Source organism: Cyanistes caeruleus, chromosome 2 (assembly GCF_971803275.1).
Source record: "Cyanistes caeruleus chromosome 2, bCyaCae1.hap1.1, whole genome shotgun sequence".
Taxonomy (NCBI): Eukaryota; Metazoa; Chordata; class Aves; order Passeriformes; family Paridae; genus Cyanistes; species Cyanistes caeruleus.
In genome coordinates this window covers 115,912,289-115,934,478 of record NC_141702.1, presented here as the reverse complement: position 1 = coordinate 115,934,478, position 22,190 = coordinate 115,912,289, and the positions used below count along the sequence as shown (strand labels likewise).

At 39.8% G+C, this 22,190-nt stretch overlaps 5 protein-coding genes across 75 annotated transcripts in view; 1 reads left to right on the top strand and 4 right to left on the bottom strand.

The window, feature by feature from the left end:
* Nucleotides 1-11,232, bottom strand: part of PAK5 (p21 (RAC1) activated kinase 5) — a 315,373-nt gene extending 304,141 nt beyond the window's left edge. For 2 of the 28 annotated variants that reach the window (XM_086872689.1, XM_086872688.1), the window contains exon 1: nucleotides 8,942-11,232. In XM_086872689.1, coding sequence (XP_086728815.1) covers nucleotides 8,942-9,089 — 148 coding nt within the window. In that variant the 5' untranslated portion in view covers nucleotides 9,090-11,232. Of the gene's footprint in view, nucleotides 1-4,640; nucleotides 4,711-7,209; nucleotides 7,296-8,781 lie in introns of all 28 variants that reach the window. The other 26 variants (XM_086872727.1, XM_086872795.1, XM_086872753.1 and 23 more) reach the window with 25 other exon arrangements.
* A 1,641-nt stretch (nucleotides 11,233-12,873) lies between these two features.
* On the bottom strand, nucleotides 12,874-17,789 carry MKKS (MKKS centrosomal shuttling protein). The gene is made up of 4 exons (XM_023923162.2): nucleotides 16,799-17,789; nucleotides 16,122-16,297; nucleotides 15,354-15,464; nucleotides 12,874-14,892 (listed from the first exon to the last, which is right to left on the bottom strand). Exons 1-4 carry the CDS (start codon nucleotides 17,787-17,789, stop codon nucleotides 14,452-14,454), a joined length of 1,719 nt encoding a protein of 572 aa, XP_023778930.2. The 3' UTR covers nucleotides 12,874-14,451.
* On the bottom strand, nucleotides 17,267-18,171 carry LOC147655157 (uncharacterized). Its single transcript, XM_086873459.1, has one exon. It carries the CDS (start codon nucleotides 18,169-18,171, stop codon nucleotides 18,022-18,024), a length of 150 nt encoding a protein of 49 aa, XP_086729585.1. The 3' UTR covers nucleotides 17,267-18,021.
* LOC147655156 (uncharacterized) lies at nucleotides 17,267-21,046 on the bottom strand. 10 transcript variants are annotated; one of them, XM_086873413.1, is made up of 3 exons: nucleotides 20,968-21,046; nucleotides 19,836-20,065; nucleotides 17,267-18,218 (listed from the first exon to the last, which is right to left on the bottom strand). In XM_086873413.1, the coding sequence occupies exon 2, from the start codon at nucleotides 20,046-20,048 to the stop codon at nucleotides 19,857-19,859; it is 192 nt and encodes a 63-aa protein (XP_086729539.1). In that variant the 5' UTR covers nucleotides 20,049-20,065; nucleotides 20,968-21,046; the 3' UTR covers nucleotides 17,267-18,218; nucleotides 19,836-19,856. The 10 variants fall into 10 exon arrangements, with proteins under 10 accessions (XP_086729539.1, XP_086729516.1, XP_086729522.1 ...); XM_086873390.1 differs by having other exon boundaries at nucleotides 19,836-20,061; nucleotides 20,968-21,021; XM_086873396.1 differs by having other exon boundaries at nucleotides 20,898-20,992.
* Nucleotides 21,007-22,190, top strand: part of SLX4IP (SLX4 interacting protein) — an 86,876-nt gene continuing 85,692 nt past the window's right edge. For 12 of the 35 annotated variants that reach the window (XR_015281818.1, XR_015281817.1, XR_015281830.1 and 9 more), the window contains exon 1: nucleotides 21,151-21,210. The gene's annotated coding sequence lies outside the window, so the exon portion shown is untranslated. Of the gene's footprint in view, nucleotides 21,641-22,190 lie in introns of all 35 variants that reach the window. The other 23 variants (XR_015281813.1, XR_015281812.1, XM_086873095.1 and 20 more) reach the window with 10 other exon arrangements.

The window sequence follows — 22,190 nt, the reverse complement described above, 5'->3', positions numbered from 1 at the left end:
AAAAATATGTCTAAATTCACAAGTTCACTGACAAAGAGTATTTTTGAAAATTTTACTTCAAAAGGTTGGATTAATCTGGATAGAAAGCACAAGCAACATTGCTAACCTGTTGTAAGAAATAAAGAACGAAGAATGCTCAACAGCCATTTCTCCAACAAATCACTGGGCCAGAAATCCTAGTAATTTATTCTGATTGCCCCTAAGTTTTTGTATTCCTGAGGATGCAAGCCAAGGAATTTTGTGTCTTTGTGCACAGCAGTCTGAACAGAGAATTCCCCCTTTGTTTACAAAATATCTGTATTAAAATATTTAATATTTTAAAACAGAATAATGCAACAAAAGTCAATAGTACAGACTGTAGCAGAGGTCACTTTGGCATTTTTGGTCTCCAGCAACAAACCCATCCTTGTTTTGACTGGCTAAGCTGGGAACTCTCTTGATCAACTACTTGACCAAGCACCTTAAGGAGTCCTGTGAAAGGTAAAAGCAATTATGTGTCCTGCAATATTTTATATATTTTATATATATATATATTATATATTCCTTTTTTTTCCATACAGTTCTGTTCTCCACAAGTTCCTTACTTGAATTTTAAACAGAATTATACCAGAAATTTCCATTACCTTCAAATACACCTATAGAATATATTAAAAATCCTTGTAACTGCTATATAGTAATTTTAGGCACTTAATGCTCTTTCTTATTAAAGCAACCTTTAATTTAATGAGTCCACTCAAAAGGAAGTGTCTAAACACTCAAATTACAGAGCACCAGATCTTTTCCTCAAAACCCCTGCAGTAATCCTATTTTCTTCATATCCTTGGGTGATTGAGTAGTGCTTCACTGTATGTTAACCAGGCACAAGTCTGAAGAGGCAGACATCACAATGCAAGAGTCTCAAATCGATCCAATCAAATTCCTGCAATGAAGCTGGTTTAGTTAATGATTACTTTAATTTTATCTTTATTTCCTTTCATGTTAAACATTCATTTGCCCTGTACTATTGAAACAGCAGTAACAAAAAGGACTTTGTTGTTTTGTTTTGCTTTGTCTTCCTTTTTGTGCCAAACTGCCATGTTTTCATTACAAGAACACTTCAGTAACAAAAATATATTTTTCCCCAGATTTTTTTTCTTTTAGAAATCAGGTTATTGATTACTACATTGAATTCTGAGAGCTGATTGAACAGCTGACTTTTGTCAGTTCTGCCCTCAAGATTCCCGTATTCAGTTAACAAACCTTGTGGAACAAACTATCCAGGGAAAATACAAGGACACTTTTTTTCTCCAATGAAATTCTGCTGACACAATACACTGATACAGAAAACACCAAAGCCACCCAAGCACAGGATCAGCTACAGTGATAAGACACCCCACCACCATTAGCAAAGGAGATGCGCACACAGAGAAAACATGCAAGAAATTGGAGAGGCAGTTTTTTTTTCCAGAGGAAACTACATGTTTCTGACTCTGCTAGCTACAAAAGAACTAAGAAAAACAAGTAGGGGCAGCCTGTCGGCCAGCAGAGAGGCTGGAGCACACAGAAAGCTCAGCAAGGACAAAACAGCCAACACCTTCCCTTTCACAGAAGGCTCAGGACGAGCAGGAGCCTGTGCAGAGCTTCCCCGGCTCGCCCTGCTCAGAGCTCACACCAAGGAATCAGAATCTGTCAGAACTAAGAGCACTGCCTGGATGTGGATTGACAACATCATAATGACATGTGTAGCTCTAGGCCAGGCACAGAAGCATTCCGGCAGCTGAGTCACAGCACTAGGGAGTTGTGAGTGGGTGTGAAGTAGTTAGAAAACCACAAGCCTACCACAGGATGACTCTCAGAGATGACTGTGGGTTTTTGCTTTGAACCAGTTTGTGATGAGTGCATATATCTGAATGTGGCTGTTTTACAAAGGTAATGGTTGGAACCTTTTGTAGATTGTATCCTTTTGGGAGTAAAATCACAGCCACTTCACCTGTGAAGTACAGGAGGCAAGGCAAGGACATGGAGTGATAGGACAAGGAGGAGTAGTTTCCAACTGACAGGGAATAGGTTTAGATTAGGTGTTAAGAAGAAATTCTTTACTGTGAGGGTGGTGAGACACTGGAACAGGTTGTCTAGAAGAAGTTGTGGATGCTCCATCCCTGAAAACATTCAAAACCAAGCTGGAAGGGGTTCTCAAGCAACCTGATCTAGTGGGTGGTATCCCTGCCTGCACACAGCAGGAGGCTTGGAACTAGATGAGCTTTAAGGCCTCTCCAACTCAAACCATTCCATGATTCTATTTTCTGATTTGCTCGAGCCAGGAGTACTCAGATGCTGCATGTTACATGGCACTGCTCCAAGGCTGAATTATTATCCTGCATATGACAGAAGCACTGAACACATAGAATCACAGAATGCTTTGGGTTGCAAGTGACCTCAAAGACCATCTGATTCCATCTCCCCTGCCATGGGTAGAGCCATCTTCCACTAAATCAGGCTGCTCAGAGCCAAATCCAACCTGTCCTTGATACAAAACCTTCAGTGGAAGAAATAGCACCTGTCATCAAAAAATGTACTAGACTCACCAGACCTTAGGAAAATAAAGATGGAACCCATCCCAAACTATCATTATGGAAAGAGCTATTTGCATTCACACTGGACAGACCAATGCAGTGGATTTTTATCTTCTCTGTTTTTAAAACCATCAAAAATCCATGATTTTTGGGTAGATCTTGGAAGAAGATGTGGGTACACTGTGCATGACTTCATATATTATTTTTACCCTTTTCAGGCAAAAAACCCAACAGACTAGACATTTCATAAAATGTTTTTCATCCATCAGGACTTGCTTGAGATGAGATTTGTTGAAACATATGGCATAACAGTACCTCCTAAACAGAGGTATTTATTAAAGAAAACAGTTATAAATATAGCTCCAAATAAACAGCTTTCAGCAAGAAAAGCTCTCCAGCTTTATCTCCTTTGTTTATCCAGGCTAGATCTTCCTTGGAGCACTATGTACCACACAGACAGCCAATGGCTGAATATTAGTGCAAAATATTAGTGTCATTATGGTTTGCTTAAAACCAACTTTAGACTGCCCTGACTCCACTTTACCAAAAACAGTCCTTGGCCAAAGCAAACCAGCAAAGCAAAAAACTCACTGAGAACAGAGTTGTTCATTCCAAAGGAAGTAACTAGAAAGATGAAGGACAGACTGCTGGCATGGAAAATGGCTCAGACATCTGTTCAACAGCTGACCCACACCCACCACACAATGGACTGAAACACCTACAGATTAGCTACTGAAATCCCCAGTTTATAGCTTAGTATTGTTTTAATGTAATAAAGGGCTGTGGGTTAAACTGTTGGAGCTCAGCAATGAAAGCACAGGGACAGGCCACAGCTCTGGGGGTTCTGACCTCTTTGGTCTCACTACTCCCACCCACCAGCCAGAACTAAAATATTTAGAGAGCCCAAGTTCAACAGCCGTGTCCTGTACATTTAATATTACCAATATAAGTAATACAGAAATGTTTCACTGGTGTATTGGGATTAAGGGAGAAACACTGCTAAAGCCTAAGCTGCTCTGAAAATAGGTATGTGCAGTACCAAGAGAAATGTACATTTGCAACCCAACTTTATCAACATTACAAATTTTACAAGCACTTTGGGCAAATGAAACCAAAGGACTGGGTCTGAGGTGCTTGCCTTACCACAGCAGTCTGCCTGCACTCCCATGACAGCATTGCAGCAAGCCAGAGTAATTGATGACTTAGCTTTATCATAGCAACCAAATTCTTCAATTTTTTTTTTTTTATAATTTATTTTACTAAAACCAGATAGGGTTTGAAGGGTTGAACACCTGCCACTTTCTCTGTCCTTCACTTATTGCCCATCTGCAGCTGACAAGTGTTAAAGGATACAAATAGCAGAGGGAAGAAAAGCAGAGCAGCAAATCTTTTCTTTGATTTGCATAGTTTCTCCAGGCATAAATTCAGCAAAAGGCACAGATTTTCTCTCTAATGGTTTCCCTAGTTTAACAATTTGCAAAAGAAGATAAGTCTAGAAGAATGGAATCTCTCATCCTTGGTATCAAGGGCATCTCAAAGGTTTCAGCCTTTAACACAGCATGGTCTTCAGTATTAATTTCACACACAGGTATAAGAGAACCATGATATAAAGCTGCCAAATCCCAAATGCCCATATCAAACAAACACTTACTCTTTAATTTATAAGGACGTGGATGTAGAGTAGAAATTTCAGGCCCTCTGTAGGCAAGATGTGAGTTTAGGACTCAAGAGACAAAAGATCAAATACCACCTCTTCCCACCTAAGATGAAACCTACAGCATCCTAAATTAGGCTTCTTCTTCTAACCCATCGGGAAACCACATCTCCCTACACTTGTTCTGTTGCAGGGATTATCTAAGTGAGCCTTCACTGTGCCCTTTTTCTTTTATATGCAGACAGTTCTGGCTGAAGAATATTTTTTGTTTCATTTTTTTAATAATATCTGGAAATAAACATTTATGTCTTCCTCTTATAAGGCTATTACAGAACAACTCCAGTCTGGAGTGCATCCGCTAAGAAGCAAGTGCCCTGGGTAACTTCACCTGTAAATCTCTTTTTTATTCTTAAATAATCTGTATTATGACTTGCCATCTGATGCTGGGAGCTCTAGAAGAGATGGCATTGAGTCTGACTGGGTAGAACAGGAACACCTAGAGAACTGAAGAACAGGACATGCACATCTTTCATGCAATAAATCTCTCTGGCTTCCCAGCTCAGCCCTCTGCTCTGTCCCAAACACAGATAAAAGTGACCTCCATGATCTCATATTCTTCTGACCAAAACAGAGACTGAAACCCTGTCACTAAAGTATGACCCAAAGGCTCAGAGATAGTCCATATGAACACTTTTGGATTTCATCCTGCCAGGTCAGTATTTCACCATGGCTTTTAGTCACTGCTCCTAAAACGCACACAAAAAGACTCAGCCCTAGACATACTCCTTTCATTATCTGAAATCTCAATTTAGAGCATTTGCTTTGTCCTCTTCTTCTCTTCTGAGCCAGAGTTTAGTGCCTCCAAATAAAGACAAACCTAAAGAAACTCACATTTAGGCATTACTGAGAAATCATCCTGTGAGTATCTGTTAAAACTGACAATCCAGATGCAGCCTGACCCAGAAGTCCTTAAATTGCTGATTGCTAGAAGCTAAAAGAGCAGTCCAGGAGAGTTCTTGCTGTTCTTCCCTCAGCACTTAAAAGGCCACTGTAGAGAATGAAGATAATTGTATCTCAGCTGAGAGTGTGCTTACTCTGTGGCTCATCAGCACTCATATCTTTTGAGGGCAGAGAAAATGGTCTTTTTCGACTGTGTCTTATTTTTTCAAACGGTGTCAAGAAACAGACCAAATTTTCAACATGGTGGTGGGAAAATGACACCTCTTTATATCCCAGAACCAAAAAGAAACAGACATTTCTAAGGTCTGGCCCAAATTTTGAATATTCCAATTTTCAAAAACTGGAAAAAATCAAGATTCTCATGTTTTCTTACCTTACAAGTCACTGTAATCCCAGCATTTAAAGAACAGGAAAAAAAGCTTAACACAGACAATGACAATAAAAATAAGCACACTATTTGTAAAGGACAGAATTTCATCAACTCAGCTCCTCCAAGCTAAGCTGAGTACTCAGCACTATGACAACAACCTCCTGGCACACTTGAATTCAAGGCCAAAAGAAACCAGTGAGTATTTGTGCAGTCTCTGGGAAGGCAGCAGATCCCACACTCACCATCTGGCTGGAGCTCTTTGGAAGACAGGCACTTCCCATACAAAATTTCCAGGTTCTCCATTCGAGGTCGGCAGGCAGAGCACAGCCTGCCTCGCTCTGACAATAACCAGAACCACGCAGACCTTCAAATTCATCACACCAGGAACCTTCTGTTGAGATAATTTTGTCAACTCTATTCATTACCAATGTGTCCCTGAGGATTCTGCCAGGAAGAGGCTGAAGCACAGCATTTCTGCTTCTGGGTGTTTCATTATGGCACAACTTCTCATGCAAGTGACTTGCCCCTTGTTTATCTAATGGAGATAAACATCTTGTTCAGCTGGAACTTCTGCTGATAGCCAGAGCCCCGGGCAGGGCCAATCTTTTGTTCCTGTGACAACTACTGAGAGCATGTTTGGCTAGGAATTTAGATGCATTCTTGATTAAACATTAATGAACACAAGTGACAAGCATGTGAGACAGAGTTTGGCCATCCTAATCCAATAAAGTTCAAGTTTATATATTCAATAAACTGATTTTTTTTTGTCCAGGTATTCATTCTACTACACAAACAGTTAAGACCATACTGTCCCTGCTGAACAACTCTATGTTTTTACTACCTGAAAACATCAATCTAATTCTCTATTGAGGGAACCTTACTACACAATTATGATAAAATGGAATGTTTTCTTTCCGCCCTGTAGAGAAATAATCTCTTGGCTTGTGGCTCTAAATCCACTCTCCTCTGTGTTTCATGGCTGTTTTTTAAACTGTATTTGTTACAGCTATGGAATTGATTTCATGCCTTACAATTACTGCTGGCTTTGCCAGTCACAATGCCCAGTCATCACTTAAGCTGGCAAATATTCTCTATCTGAAGCTATAAATGTAGATAAGTATTTTATTTTGAGTCCTTTAATATCACCTGCCTGGCACCTTGCAGCAACTACTAGGTATGACCAAAGCATCATGGCAAATAAATCCCTATTTCCTAATATTGCAGGTCATCCTTGGAAGGTTGGTATGCACATTCAAGAGACATTTCATATTAACCTGTTACAAAGATAACTATCTCCAACACTTTTCACTATCCAAAGCTTCAAGCAAAATGCCAGAAAAATGGAAACTCACCTCTGCTTTTCTGCAGAGGTACAACTATTCCCCCTAAAGTGCATTTTGATATCATAAAACTTATTTTTCTCTTCTTGTTCTGATGTAAAAACAACTTTATCTTCCTTTCTCTACAGGTGCTAGATTCGGACAGATGCAATTCTGGATTACTTTATGTCCATAAGTCATAATTTTAAGCAACTAGAAGTAACCTAAGATATAGAAATAATCTTACTTTCTACTCTTGGGTCTTTAGGGCCAGTGGCAAGGGAGGTTTTAGATCCCCTATATTTGTGCAGACCCAACCAAATGCAAATTCTTAAGACTGCATTGAATACTCACAGGACCTTCTGTGGCATTTGTGGATGCTTATGTTTCTTTTTGTGTTCAGGAAACTCATTTCACCACCTTGCCATGAGATTTTTGACCTAAACCGTGCAAAACATAGTAGATATAAAGCCACACAAGATGTGCCTGCTTCAATGAGCACTACTTCAAGAAATTTAAAACTTTCATTCTGGGCTCCTATATGAATTTAGTATAAATTTAACAACTGTTATGACAAAAATGTGAACACTGCAACAAACTTCTCTTTCAGACTATTTGCTGTAGTTTGCTTAAAATAAACTTAATTATAATATAATCTTAAGACTCCTAGATCAGTTCAGATATGCATATTCTTCTCAGTTAACAGAGAGACTCACTGTCTTAAACATACACCAGGCATAAGGCATGTATTGCTGCTCATTGCCCACAGCTCTTCATAAACTGGTTCCACCTCATGCCAGCATATGCAGCTCCAAATGGAGACAGTCCAGAAACACAGTATTTCTCTGGTATTTACTCCAGCAATCATCAGTTAATCTCAGAAGTTCTGTAATTTATTCCAACTATTTTTTTAATGCATTATATTAAACCTGAGCAATAATGCCATGCACGAGTTATTCTTGCAGTGAAGCAAACTCCTTCTCTGGGCCCAACTAAAAACTGGAGTGACATCTGCTGTTTCACATGCAGTTTCAGAAAGATTTTTCATTTAGCAGCCATTTTGGTTAAACAGATGCAACAGACCTTCTTAACACCTAAAACCAGGACATGTGCACTCACATTCCCCTCAGAATTCTGCTCTTCTGCAAAACAGTCACATAAAGAACTCCTTGAAGGGATTTTACATTCACAAAGACATCAAGTGCATACCACTTTTATAAATTTTAGTTTATGCTATAATATTTCAGTACGCAAATGAGGGTTTTGCACAGCAATTTTTGTTATTAGAATCTAAAATAATTTCTCTGCTGCTTTGCTTTGGAGATGAGCTCTTAATTTGGAAAGGCTCACTCTATACCAATAAAAAAAAGAGAGGAGAGTGGATTATTCAATATAGGGTTCAAGTATTCCACTGTTGTAGCATTTTGTACTATATTCTTCTAATTAGTTAATTTCAAAGGTAAGAAACAGCAAGGGCATCTTCAACTGTCTTAGCTACTACCCAAATAAGCATGTTTCAGCTGAAAACAACTTTCAATTAGAAATGTTTCCAGCTGTAAAACATTAACACGTCTGACTGTCCAGACCAAACAATTTACGGGACAAAACAGAATAATTTACGGACAAATTCACATTTACAGGTAAAGTACCATGACAGGACACTTCAAAACCTGATTCAGCAAAAATATCTGTGTCAAACACAAAGCATGGGAGTCAGTGCACTGCTGATCACAACTACACAGCATTTCAGTGATACATGGACAGGCAGTTTCAGGACATGCTTCCTAGGATCATGGTTTTAAATATGCCAAGAGAACTAAACTAAAAATCTAATTTTCCTTTCCTCACCTTTGCTGGCAATTCCAAAGAAAAATTACAGCATACCAGTATTAAAGTATGCAAAACTGAGTGAAAAATCTGTCCTACCTTTGTTAGTTACAGGAGAAGTATTTCCTTGCTCGCTTAAAAAAGAAGCAATGGAAAGCAGAAAAAGAGAATAAAGGCTGGCAAAGACAGACAGCCATGTCACACAACTACCTGCTTAGCAGGCACAGTGCTGGTGCAAATTAAATGCATTAAAACTCACTTTCTGGAATTATCTCACGGACTGCAGCACATGTGATGATGGAGGGGCCACGGGTCAATCCTCTTTCTCTATCCCATACATGCTCAAACCACTCCTGAGGAGATTTTATGGGTGTGGGTGGGTGGTCTTCCCATCGGAACTCTCTCATGAAGTGTTGCTAGGCCATTCCCCTTTTCAAAGATGCTGGGAAGCTCCCCAGTCCTTCAGCACACCATCAACACTTGTGTCTGCACAGACAGTTCCTTGGATCTGTCTCTGAGGGGAGCAGGGCAGCCTGTCACAGCTGCCCTGAATAACAACCATCAGGAACCATCAGCTTTCTATCAACCTTGTCAAAGGGAAGCCAGGTTTTTCTTTGTCCATGCTTTTTTCGAGGTCAGCTCACAGGCTGGCTGATCGCCAGGTTGTCTGTCCCTCCTGAAGCAATCACTGCACAAGGAAAAACCCAATTTTCCCAGAACTAAGCTTTGCTGACTGCCCTAGTGCTCTTCCCGGGCCCCAGGTTTTGTTAAACCCAGCGATTTTTCCACACCCTTCAGCAGCTTTCGTGAGGGCTCTCAAAATGGCTCCCTGTGAGGTACTTCAGGAGCTCTGTGGGGGAGCAGGGGACTCCCACCTGGCTCCGGCAGCCGCCCTCAGCCTGTGCCAGCTGTCCTTAAACACATCAAAAAAAGGGCAAAATGCCACTTGGAAGTGAGGAATTTAGAGGAAAAGCATGGGAAACATGGCAGGAGAGGCTTATCTGGACCCAGGAGGTTTTTTCATCCCATTTTCTCCCTCTGTTGAGCTGAGGCGTGAGCAAGTGGCTGGGCAGGCACATGGCAGGAGGAACATTAGTTTCAATGAGTAATAAATGAGGGTGAAATAGTTTTGCTTCTGGCTCTTAAAGTCACAAAGGTACATAAAGAACTGGAGGTATCACAGTCCCTACAATTCCCTGAAAAAACATTTCAGCCATTTCCCGAGTGCACCATCCATCAGCAGGGCCTGCATAGCCCACACACAGATGGTGACTCAAGATCCTTTGGAGTCATTGCCACACATTAGGGAAATAATTTTCCCCCAAACTTCACTCCTTTTTTTTTTTTTATCAGGAGTAATATATCAGTCTATGAATGTCATAAAGTGTTAAAGAAAAAGACTAGATTTAATGGTTTATAAAAAGATTACCAGTAAGGAATAGCTGTTGACATCGCAGTGTTGCCACACAAATGCTTAGCAGACATCAGGTAACAGTATTAAAATAATAAGCAGCTAGTATTTAATGTATATTTAATGTGTACCTGAAGAGAGCTGATGTTGTCTGGACAGAAAATAACAAGCACACTAGTAATCAGTTTGCAGAAGGCAGACACACACAGCTGGGGCCTTCCAGGCACATGATAAAAGCTTGAATAAAAGCTTTTCATGTGCAAGCAGATATAAAAGCTCAAGTTTATAAAGATGTTTGCAGTAAGGTATGAAAATATAATGTGTTTAATGCTTAGGTCAAGCAGCCCAATCCTGGAACCTGTTCTGCAATTAATTTTATTGGTGCCTGGAATAATAATATGGTGGCTCTACTTACATATAATACGACTACATTTCTGCTTCTAGCACAGAGAATAAATTTGTATATGCTTTTGAGCTTACGATGTGCAAGACTAATTTAAACCAGGCAATGCATACAGACAAAAAGCGAAGGTATTACTTAACTGAGAGAGTAAGATCACAGTGTTACTAGTCAAAAAGCTATTTATTAGTACTGTGCAACTTGTCTCTGCCGGCAAACATAGAAATAACTTGTATTTACAATAATGGATAAAACCTACTAATATTCTAGAACTAACCATTGTAATATGGCTTCTCAAAAAGTCTAGCTGGCAGATGGTAAGCATGCTGGAGGCAGTCCCTTTGCAATAAAGTCAGACTGTTTCTGGATCTTCAGAACAGCAGTAAATGCAGATCCAGTTAAAGTTCTTCCTACAGCATTGACTGACTCAAAGATATTGATTTTTCTGGGACTGAAGAGTGTAATACTTAAATGACTCAGTTCACGTGGCACTGCTGAAAATGTGATAAATACCACATTTTGCTAACCAGCACAGCAAAATAAGAGCACAAGTAAGATTCAGGACTAGAGGTTTTGGGTAAGGTGAATTGTTCTGTACATGCTCTGCTGTGCTTGTGATATTCCAGGCACTATTTTCTCTACAAGCCTTGACAGCAATCAATACTCTCAACTGGTACAGCTCTAACACTGTAATGGGTACTCAGCCTACCAAATACTTGAATTTAAAAAAAAAAAAATAAACAAACCGGTGTTATGCTACCAATATAGTAAGGTTAGGTTTTCCAAAGTCACAAATCTGTTTCTAGCGTATCTTCAAGGATTAGCATCATACAAATATCTACTCTGAACAGCAGAATAGACTCTGAAGACACAATACAGTAAGGATTGCTGACATATCTGACATTGCTCATCTTGAATTCCAACCATTCCTGCACACAGGTTTAAGGTCACATTTCTCTGTGCGTGTGTACTGAAGATGTAAAGCCATAAATCAGATTACTGGTAGCAACATGTATGTTGATGTACTGTTGCTGGAACTTCAGAGAACAAGAAAACACATCCAGGTTCAATATAAAAAAATGTGGTGTTTTACCCAGAAAAATAATTAAAGGAGTCTACATAAATTTTGATCAAAGTTCCCTTAATGAAATGACTCTAATATTTTAGCAAGGATTTGAGTTATTTTAAAATCTCTCTTTGTTCCTGTGCAGCGAGTAGTTTTTCACTTTACATCTGGATCTTAGTACTCTTCACCCATAAATCTTTGTTCCCATTTTATAGATAGGAGAATAGACAGAAAATTATCTCAGATATGGTTTGGAGTGACTCTACAAATTCACAGATAAGAAACACAATCCATGAATAACAGGTATTACTCATTCTTAACCAATGCCAAAATAATAATATTTAATGGTGGATCTGCTTGAAATAGGTCACAATAAATAGAAATAATGATCCCTTAATTAATCAGCATTTTCTGGTCTTCACTTTGAAGTATCAAGTATCAAATGGGAACAGAAATACCAAAAAAATACTGAACTGAGGAGCAGGTATATTACACTGGCATCTTATGCTGACCTGAGTGATTATAATATCAGCACTTCTTTATTTCTCCTTCCAGGTCTGGAGTACAAACAAAGCTCAGAAGGCTGGAAATGAATGTTTGTATTTCTTGTGCATTATCAGTAGAATTATTAAAGTTTAAATTAATCTGAGCAATCTGTGGAAATCAGACATGACTGAGGTCATGATCAGAGAACACTTGTCTCCTAATACTTACATAATGCTAATCTTTCCCACTGAACTTCAAATGCCAAGGGGAGCAGGAATAAAACCATAGTGGCTTCTCAGAGGCATTACAACTGAGGATATTTCATTCTGCCAACTTTAAAACACAGGGGGAAACCAAACCATTTTTGCACCCAAATTTTATTAGAAAACATCAAAGTTCAAAGAAGTTACTTTATCTTGCTGTTAGATTGAGTCAAAATTCTTTTCACTTGGATTTTAAAAAGCATCCAAAGTTGTGCTCCTCCTACACTACCCCTTAAAGATGAGGCAACACTAAACACTAAAGGTTCAAGACTACTGTAATACAACTCAGAACTGAACCTATACTGTCCATAAACAGCCAAGCAAGCTGCTTATTTATCCTTTTTAGTCACAGTAGGACACAAAAGCTCATTATTATTAAAATTATCTATATATGAAAAAAATATTTAGGTATATTCAGGTATAAATGAATTTTTAGCTACTTATTAAAAATTAAATTTTTTTTTCTTTTTTAATCTTTGACTTTCCTTTTGGGGGAGAATAAAAACCATTGTTAACTCTGATTCAAGACCTTCAGATACCAATACAAAAGAACACTCACAACTGCTTCTACTTGAACATTGTTTTAATTTTCACTTCACAGCTGTAGTCACTAAACTCAACATTTTCACACTGCTTAACAAGCTGCTATTATAGAAAGTAAAATAGTATAATTCAGCACTCTGAGCAGGAGAATCATAATTAGATGAAGTATAACCAAGATTCCTCTGTGCCTTAAGATATGCACCATCATTTGGCTTCATTATTCCTGATGTCTTCATATAGTTCATGGCATATGGGAGGATCAAAATATTAAAGCAGCCTTTTTAGTAACCAGCTTTCAGCAGCCTCCATTCTCAACCCTTTAACATTCTTACACAAGTCCCCAAAGGATGCCTTACAGCACTGAAACAATCATTTCAGGTCATAAAAAGATAAAGAACTTTAAATAACTCTCTTTATTTTTTTTTCCCAGTGAGAAAATGATTACTTATGTTCTTAAAATTAAAAGGACTTTGTACAAAAGGTCTGGAAAGATCTGGTTTTAATTACATATTTCAAAACCAAGTTATACATTAACAATTTTACTGCTTATATGCAGTAAATGAATATATTAAAACTTAAAGAGATCAGGAAAAAAATAAGCAGACTAGACTACAACTGACTCGGATGTTTTCTGGAAACACACCATGAACAATTTGTCCCTTGTGACTGAAAACAAAGAGGGAGAAGGAAAGTGGCAAAGAAAATGAGCTTAAGTAAGAAACTGTAACCCCCTTTTTGATCTTGCATGCAAGCTGAGAATGAGAAAAAGTTTTGATCATTCAGTCTACAGTCTTATTTAAAGATCAAAACAGTTCTGAGCAGCTTAAAGCTTTACTTCATTAAAAGAAGCCATGCACAGTCCAAGAGTTAATTGAATGGCAAGTGGGACATTCTTTCTTGCAGCTTTGCTAAAATGATAGAAACTTCATTATAGACTGTCCTGTATTCCACAGAAGACAATCAAGGGCCACTTGACAAAAGTTTTTTCCACCCAGTCTGCCATTTCTTGGCAAATCTTCTATTACCTACCTGCTACCTTTAAGAGCTCCAGGTTGAGTTTTTATAACTTGTTAAATAAATGACATATATGAATTAAAATCTTTCAGGCATTTAAATAGAAACTGCATATACATATAGTATATACAGTGACAAAAACTGCAGAACAAAATTAAAAACAAGTGGCTCAAGGTATCTGCTAAGCTTTTTTTACCCATAATTAAAAATACCAGTGATAAAATTCTGCTGCATTATTAAAGTCTCTTTGAATGTGTAATGCTTCTGCTGAGACTGTATAAATTCTAATACATAACATGTTTTCTCAGCAAGTGAATCCGTTTTGCCCATTCCTCTGAAGATGCCGCAGAGCTAAATGACATCCAAAACTTTCCTTAATGCAGAGAGAAAAGGCTGAACATTTGAAAATGCTTGAGATCACAGTACATTAACAATGAGAAGAATATTCAATGGCCAACTGTTGAATTTAAAATAACTGTCTGCTGTCCACATTCTAACCTATTCAAATATCTTAACAGATTGTACAATACCCTGCTTTCAGTTCACTGTTGTCTTGCTATACAACACAAATTAGATAAGATCAGAGCTAATTTTGATCTTCAATTATATATGAAAGATCTAAAATCAGGTTGGCTGTCTCCAGAGCTACTTGCAGGCCACTGCACTTGGCAGCAAAGCAATCCAGAGTCAGGAGGTCAGCAACCTTTACTGAGGGCTCTTTAGGGCAAGCCTGTATAAAAGGAGAGCCAGACTGGTATTGCAGAAACCTCCAGCTGAGGTCCTCTGTGTTACCATTCATTCCACAGCCACATTTTGAAACTAAATCTGACCACTTGGAGACACAGGGAGAACCTGATGGAACAAACCAACAGTGTCCATAAACCATGTCTGTAAGAATTTCTTCACCATCGTGACTCAGAGAGCGAGCTACAGACTCCAGGGAATGGCAAAACCCGTCAGCAACCAATTGGTATTGTGTCTGAGAACAATCTAGGTCTTTGAAAGTGCTGGCAGGCAGACTAGAACTCTAAAAAAGAAAGCAGAACCAGGAAAGCAAAGTTAGAACTCTGTTTTACAGAAATAATTTTAAACATGTGTCACACGGCTGCTTTTTTTTCCCCCCAAAGCAGATGGTTCAGTTCTAACTAAAAAATGTTTAAGTCATGATTATCCCACAATAGGAAAGAGTCAAAGCAGAGTTCTGCATTATCATTTTTCAATATAAAACTCAACATATTTTCAACACTTAAAAACATACAATTACTATTATAGATACCTAAAGAAAGATCAACAACTACAAATAAAGCATTAAGTTCAAAAGATATAATTAAAACTGAGTGCTTCAAATAGAACTTTATTTTGCATTAGTAGCAAAAACGCCACATTAATGTAGAAAGAGACAAGTGTTTTAAATATTGCAGTGATTCTACATAAATTCTTGTTTCTTAAGTATATTAAGCATCTTTAAAACCTTTATGTCTTACGTACCTTGTGTCTTATGTATGAAGCCAGGTGAGTTTCTGTACAGCCCCCTCCTAATAATGCCAAAGGTTCCTTCACTGTTAACTGTAACACGTGTTCCGCAGTTTCACAGACACGCTGAAAATCATATGAAATTCTTGTTAGACGTACCACAATTAATAGGATTTGTCCCCATTGAAAAAAACACTGGAATAAAATTTTCACTAGTTTCTGGTACAGATTCCATAAACTTGAATTACATGCGGATATAAAGCCGCTGAGGGATTTCCAAGACCATGTTCACTTAATGAGAAATTGTCTTTATTTTTCCACACTATGGAAAGGCAGAAATAAAAAGCTGAATTTTAATCCTTCTTTTATCAAAACAGGGCTATATATAAAAAGTCAATCAGTATCAGTGACACTTCCAGACTAACTATTCAATGCAAAACAATGCTTGACTATCATTGTATGTGTTGCTGCTGGCTTTTTGCTAGGCAGTTTTGATTTTTATGTTCTCATAGACCAAGTAATGAAAATGAAAATATTTAGCCAGCACTGGCCTGAAGTAAAAAGTACAAAGATGTAGCTTTGTAACAAACAACAAAACAACTTCCTGTATTAAAACAGAGGCACTAAATGAACATGACAAGGATTTTGAAATTCTGGAAACAATTAATTTATGTACTGAAAAAATAAAGTTTCTAAGCACAATGTACTTAATATTTCTCAGTATTTTATTTTTCCATTAAAAATGTGACCTTCCAAGGAAAGATAAAAAGAAAATTTGCCTACCTTCAACTCATCCCATGCTGTTTCACTTCTGTTACAGAGTACCAGGCTGCAGATAACTGTGTCCTCAGGAATTAGATGTAGAAAATGCTTTGAAGCAAAACCCTCAAAGCACAAATCTTTCAAACTGCCGTAACAGCCAGGAGACAATGAATGTATGGAAGCTATAGGCTGTGAACCTGTCAATTAGAAAAGGAGAAAACAGTATGTGGTATCATCAGAACAGCTAGCTGGTGTATTTCATACAGCAGAAACTTTATTCCTCTTGGGTTTTTAACTTATATACATTGTTCAATGCCTGACATTCCAATTCACACAGGAAATCATAGAAACCAACACATTTAGAGTGCAAGACTTGGAGTCAGTCTGAGATAAAAAAAAGTAATTGTTTCATTTGCTTTGAATCAGAGTTTGAAAATAAACAGTTACTGGAACTGGATATCCCTCATGCAGCAAGCAATAATACCTGTGGTATGCCACCATCAGGGCCTGCAGAAGACCAATCTCACCTTGAGAAATGGTTTTCAGACTAGAAAAGAACAACTCTTGCTCAGCTGCTAAGGTGGGATACAGGGGGAAACAAGAGGCTCCTGGCTGTGCAATGACACCACCCCAGGTAATGTTCACCTCCCAGTGAAAACTCCAGGACAATGGTTTAGAGCAGAGAACTGGCCTGTTACCTGTCATGCGGCCCAGGGGCTCCATCAGAGACAGCCCAGCTCTGTCCACAGCCATGACACCATTCTCCTTCAGGTACTGCTTCAAGGAGGGATGCATCACTTTCTGGCACACTACAAGGCCCACCTCGTCCTTAACCAGCTGCTTCCCCACATTAAGCAACTGATTCAGCTCTGACACTTCCAGAGAAACTCCGTGCTGGACCGCTATAGTTCCTTCCTCAGGGTTAAAGCCATCACCTGACATGGACACACTGAAAAGTGCAATCTTGATCATGTTTGAACCAGTCCTTTTGACAGCAAGTGAGTTTTCCAACTGGATTTCTGGTGTTTCTATCAGCAGTCCAGGAAGAACTGTAGAATCCACAACTCTTCTACCTTTCACAGGTATTATCACACACTTCCCTAAAACAGCATTAGTCTCAACATGACATGGAACAGTAAATATAAAAGCCTTTAAAACCAGTGAGGTGAGATGATCAACTTCAGTTTTATTAAGCATGCAAGCAGGTTTGCTTGTTAAAATGCTACGTACCAAACAAACAAGAGTCTCAACACTGCTAAAATCCACAGATACCCGGCAACCACAAGCCTCAGATTTCAGGTGGTCCATACACAAACTCAGAAGATGTTTGCTTATTTTAATGACAGTAAAAGGTGCAACATTCAGGCTCCTGAAATTTTCAATGAAGCCACAGCAAAGAATGGCAGTGAATAAGCCACAGTCACTGAAACGTGACACGTGGTTCCGTACAGAGGCTGTCAGGACACGCAGCACGGGCTGGCTGACGGAAAGGTGCCCCAGCAGGGCTGAGGATTGGGAAGTGGTACAAACACAGCCCCCCACACCATTGTGGAGCTGTTTGAGACGACCAGCAGGACCGTAGGAAGATTTTAATATTCCACTCAGCAGAGACAGTGACTGACTCACTGCATCTCCAGTTAAAGGCTCACTAATAAATAACGGAGGCTTTTTAGCTTCAAGGCGAGACATTTTGAAGGCAAGATTTTAATTCTGGGCAAACATTTCATTTTTACTTGGATCTACAATTCATTGCACTTTTAGATTTTAAGAGTAGTACATTTTAATTCTTTGCAGGTAAGGATTATTATTTTCAGTGCAAAACAGTGTATACATCATTCCTGAAACTACTCATCACAGCTCTCTTAAAACGAGGCTTAAATCATGTTGCAAAACTGATAGTGACTGATAGCAGGAAGCTATTTCATTCCTGACGATCTCTTTTAGCTTCTGAATGAGATTGAGCAGACTTTTTTGCAACAAAGTTTACAACCATGCTTCCTAAATGGACACCTATAAGTGACAGTCCTGCTACAAGCAGAAAGTTCTTTCTACTCCAGGTAGTTTTCTTCATCTTTTCTGGCAACAGCCACAGATGAAAACCTTCAAGCTGAGTAATACCTACAATAAAAACCAGAAAGATATTAGAATAAGCTTATGAATATATTGCATAGTTTGACCTATTTTAGTTTTCAACAAAAAAGCCACAGAAAGACAAATACTGCATCAAAAAATAATTTAGGTTGGAAAAGATCTTTAGAGTCTTGCTGTTACCTCAGTGCTGCCAAGCCATCACTGAACCACGTCCCCAAGTGCCACATCTATGCAATCCATTAAACACCTCCAGGAATGGTGACTCAGCCACCTCCCTGGGCAGCCTGTGCCAGTGCTTGACAACCCTTCCTGTGAAGAGTTTTCCTAATAACCAATCTAAACCTCCCCTGGTACAACCTGAGGCTGTTTCCTCCTGTCCTAGCACTTGTTACTTCGGAGAAGAGACTGAGCCCCACCTGCTGCAGCCTCCCTCTCCAGGTGCTTGTAGAGAGCAATGGGGCTGCTCTGAGCCTTCTCCAGGCTGGAGACCCCCAGCTCCCTCAGCCACTCCTCACAGGACACTGCCCTTCTCAGGACTCAATTCTGCACCTCCATGTCCTCTTTGAAGGGTGGTGTCCCTCACCAGTGCCCAGCACAGGGGACAATCACTGTCCTGGTCCTGCTGGCCGCACCACTGTTGGTCTGGGCCAGCATTCCCTTGGCTACCTAAGCACATGCTGGCTCGTGTCTAGCTGCTGTCACCAGCATTCCCAGGAATCTCTCCAGCCACTCTTCCCTCAGCATGGGGTTGTGACCCAAGTGCAGGACACGGCACTGGGCCTTGTTGAACCTCAACTGGCCTATACATTCTATAATGCTTTTTAACTGAGAAAATCTACTAATGTGATTTTACTGCAAATATAGAGAGTGCATCAATTATACCTGTTTAATCATAACTTCAATTCTGACCACTGGTCTATACTGTTACCAGCAGGTCTATAAGTAGCAGGCTACCATAAATGTCACTGAATTGCACTGAAGTATCAAAACTACAGTGATAGCCACCTGACTTTACTCAAGAACAAAAGAACTCAACTAGTCAGCAGTGCTTGCCAGGCAACAGAAACAACAGCTTTTGATGTTTAAACAAATTTAAGAAATCTGGCTCAAACAAAGGTTTCTTAAATCAAGATGCCCACAAAGTTTTTCAGTTCTTAAAACAGTAAAACATAAATCAATGTTTATTTATGTTTCTATGGAAACTCTACAGTATTTACACTTGCACTTCATTTAGTTTCATTCTCTATTGCAATCACCATCCCCACTAACATGGAATATCTTACTATATACAGTCACAATTATTTCTGGGCAGTTTTAAGCTTGAAAGGACACCGTTATAGATCCAGCCACAATTTATTGCTGTCTTGAAGTTATTGGAGCTTGTTTTAAAATACCTTTAAGAAATATAATACCCTCACTTAAATGTTCCCACCATTTGGGATTTAGCAGTAAAAAGTAAACTTTTTTTGAGATTTATGATGCACTTTTTGGGCCCATGTAGGTACAAAAAATTAACTCAGTTGCAAAGAAGAATAAAACTCTGAAAGACTAAAGTTAGAACACCAAGGCGGTATCTGTTTGAAAATTCTCAATTAATTCATCTTCTCCCTCAATGACACAGATCCAACTAATTAGGCAACTTACCCAAAAATCAAAGTACTAATACTATTTTTCTTTATTTTTGCGATCTCTTTGCATCATGATTGCCACAATCCCAGGTTCTGGAACAAAATCCTCTGTCTTCACTTGGAAAATAGGACTGGACTTCAGGTAATACCAGCCCCAGTGCACTAGCCCCAGGCTAGTTCCCATAACAATCAGAACTTTGTTGTCCTTCCAGAAGGTTTTAAGACCCATTGCAAACTGGCATCTACCTAGGTAAAGATAATTTATTATTTTAAACATATTCTAGAAATACTTTTCTTTTTTTTTACTCTATAATAACAACACTGAACAGATGAAGCTGAATGTTAATACCTTTAATTGCAGTGGAACAGATGACTAAAACACTAAACAAAAAGCCTTACTTTGTGAATCTAAAAAAATAAAAATAACCTCAATTCAGACATTTCGAAATGTTAATTGCTGCAATTTGCTTCGAGCTTTGGCATGCTAAATCTTAAACACAACAAAGCTTTATCTAATTACAAGCACTACTACTCAGATGGTAAATATCTGAAGCCCAAAAGCAGGTTCAAAATACACCTTCCCCCCTACAGCTAATAAAATTCAATGAGTTGCTGAGTTCCTAAGGGAATACAACACTCTGTAAAGGAATACATAACTTTTAAATTGCAGACAAAGCAAGGTGTGATGCTTCTGAAACCACTTTACCTTTGCGCAGCTTTGCCTGACCACCTTATGGTACTCAGAAGCGGCACCATTACAAAGAGAGTAATAAACTAATTCTTATATAATAAGAGACTGGTAAAAACTACCTTCCATGGGATTTCGCGCGTTTACTCGGGTTTTACACCAAAATACCTCACTGGTTTGAGCGGCTACAAAGCTGTAACTCGGAGAGGAAATGCTCCTACACCACCCATGCCGCTAACAGGTGTAACCCACCCTACTAACCACCTCTCCACCACGCTATGGATCCTTCACAACCCGCTCCTCCTCCTTCACCGCGACCCGGCGACCTTGAAGCGCGGGCGGCTGAGGGGGCAGCGGCTCCCTCGGGCACAGACCATGGACACGGCGCACCTGAAGCTTCTCCCCCTCCGGGAGCGAGGGAGCGAGCGAGGAAGGTACTAGCGGGGCGGCGAAGACTCACCCAGCCCCTACACGTTCAAACGCGCCCCAGCAGGAAGCAGAAGAAGCGGAAGGAGCACGACCCCGGACGTGCCGCCCCTCCGCTCCCGCCATTAGCCGAGCGCAGCGTCACTCGCAGCCCGGGCCCGCCCCGGTCACTGGCGGCCATTTTGCGTGCGGGCAGCGTGGGGCGGGCGGCGGCGACGGGCGCGGCCATTTTGGGTAGGGCAGAGGAGCGGCGGGAGGCGGGCGCGTCGTGGGGAGGGTATGGCCGCTTTGTGCCGCTCGGCTCTTGCGGCTGCCCCTAGGGCTCCAGCCCCTCTTTTCTCCTCGCTTAAATCTTTGAGGGGGTGCTCCGAGAGCCGGGGCTCTGGCGGCGGTGCTGCTCGGCTTGCACCGAACCTCCCTCATCCGCTGCCTCAGCCCCTCTGTCCCGTTCCTCACCCTTGTGTAGTCTGGCCAGGCACTGTCCAGGCTTAAAAATATGTGTGTGTATATATATATATGTCTATCTGATTTTTCTTCCTTGCATATCTGCTACTGCAGTCACTCCGCCTTACACCAGCTGTCTGAGACTTCCTGTGGGCGGGCAGAAGTGCCCTGGCCAAAACAAATTCAAATAACTTTGTTCCCTGACCTCCGCTTTTTCTTAGCTCTTCTGCTGTCCTGTATTCACTTTTCCTGTATTCACTCTTGTAAGTACAAGAAATACTCTTGTGAATACAGTAATACTTCTCCTATGTTCACTCTTCTTTCTACTGCAGTCACTGTCAAGAATATCTTGTTTTATATTCATGTGTTAATGAACAGGCTTGTTTTCAATTGCGTTTATAGTTGCAGAGTTTGTGACTGTCCCCAAAAGACAAGTATTTAATGCCTGATGTCCATGCAGAAAGGAGTATGATATTTTTAATTGTAATTTTTCATTGTTAATTGCTTTCAGCTGTCCCACAAAAGGTAAAAAGTAACAGTACCTGTTTGTGATGGCCCTCTGATGCTCCTCAGAACTTCTCGTCCCTCTAGTTCTAGGCAGTTCTGTGGTGACTGGGTCATGTTTTTGAAACTGAATTGTTGAGCCTTAAATGTGAATGGGCAGTTTATGAATGAAGGAGTGTGAATAACAATGAGGAGAAAAGGTGCTGACTGGCTGGAAGAGTATTTTTTAAGAGTTCAGTGGAGTAACTTGCAACAGTGTACATAGAAATCATGAATGGCAAATGGAAAAATTGTGGTGTATCCTTTCAG

What these genes read in the sequence shown, in the direction of transcription:
- LOC147655157 (XM_086873459.1), bottom strand. Translation starts at nt 18,171, where the DNA reads ATGAAGAAAACTACCTGGAGTAGAAAGAACTTTCTGCTTGTAGCAGGA.
- LOC147655156 (XM_086873413.1), bottom strand. Translation starts at nt 20,048, where the DNA reads ATGGGTCTTAAAACCTTCTGGAAGGACAACAAAGTTCTGATTGTTATG.
- MKKS (XM_023923162.2), bottom strand. Translation starts at nt 17,789, where the DNA reads ATGTCTCGCCTTGAAGCTAAAAAGCCTCCGTTATTTATTAGTGAGCCT. An exon ending in CAGCATGGGATGAGTTGAAG is followed by an intron (nt 15,465 to 16,121) that starts GTAGGCAAATTT and finishes TATGATTTTCAG; the next exon opens with CGTGTCTGTGAAACTGCGGA. An exon ending in CTTCATACATAAGACACAAG is followed by an intron (nt 14,893 to 15,353) that starts GTACGTAAGACA and finishes TTTCTTTTTTAG; the next exon opens with AGTTCTAGTCTGCCTGCCAG.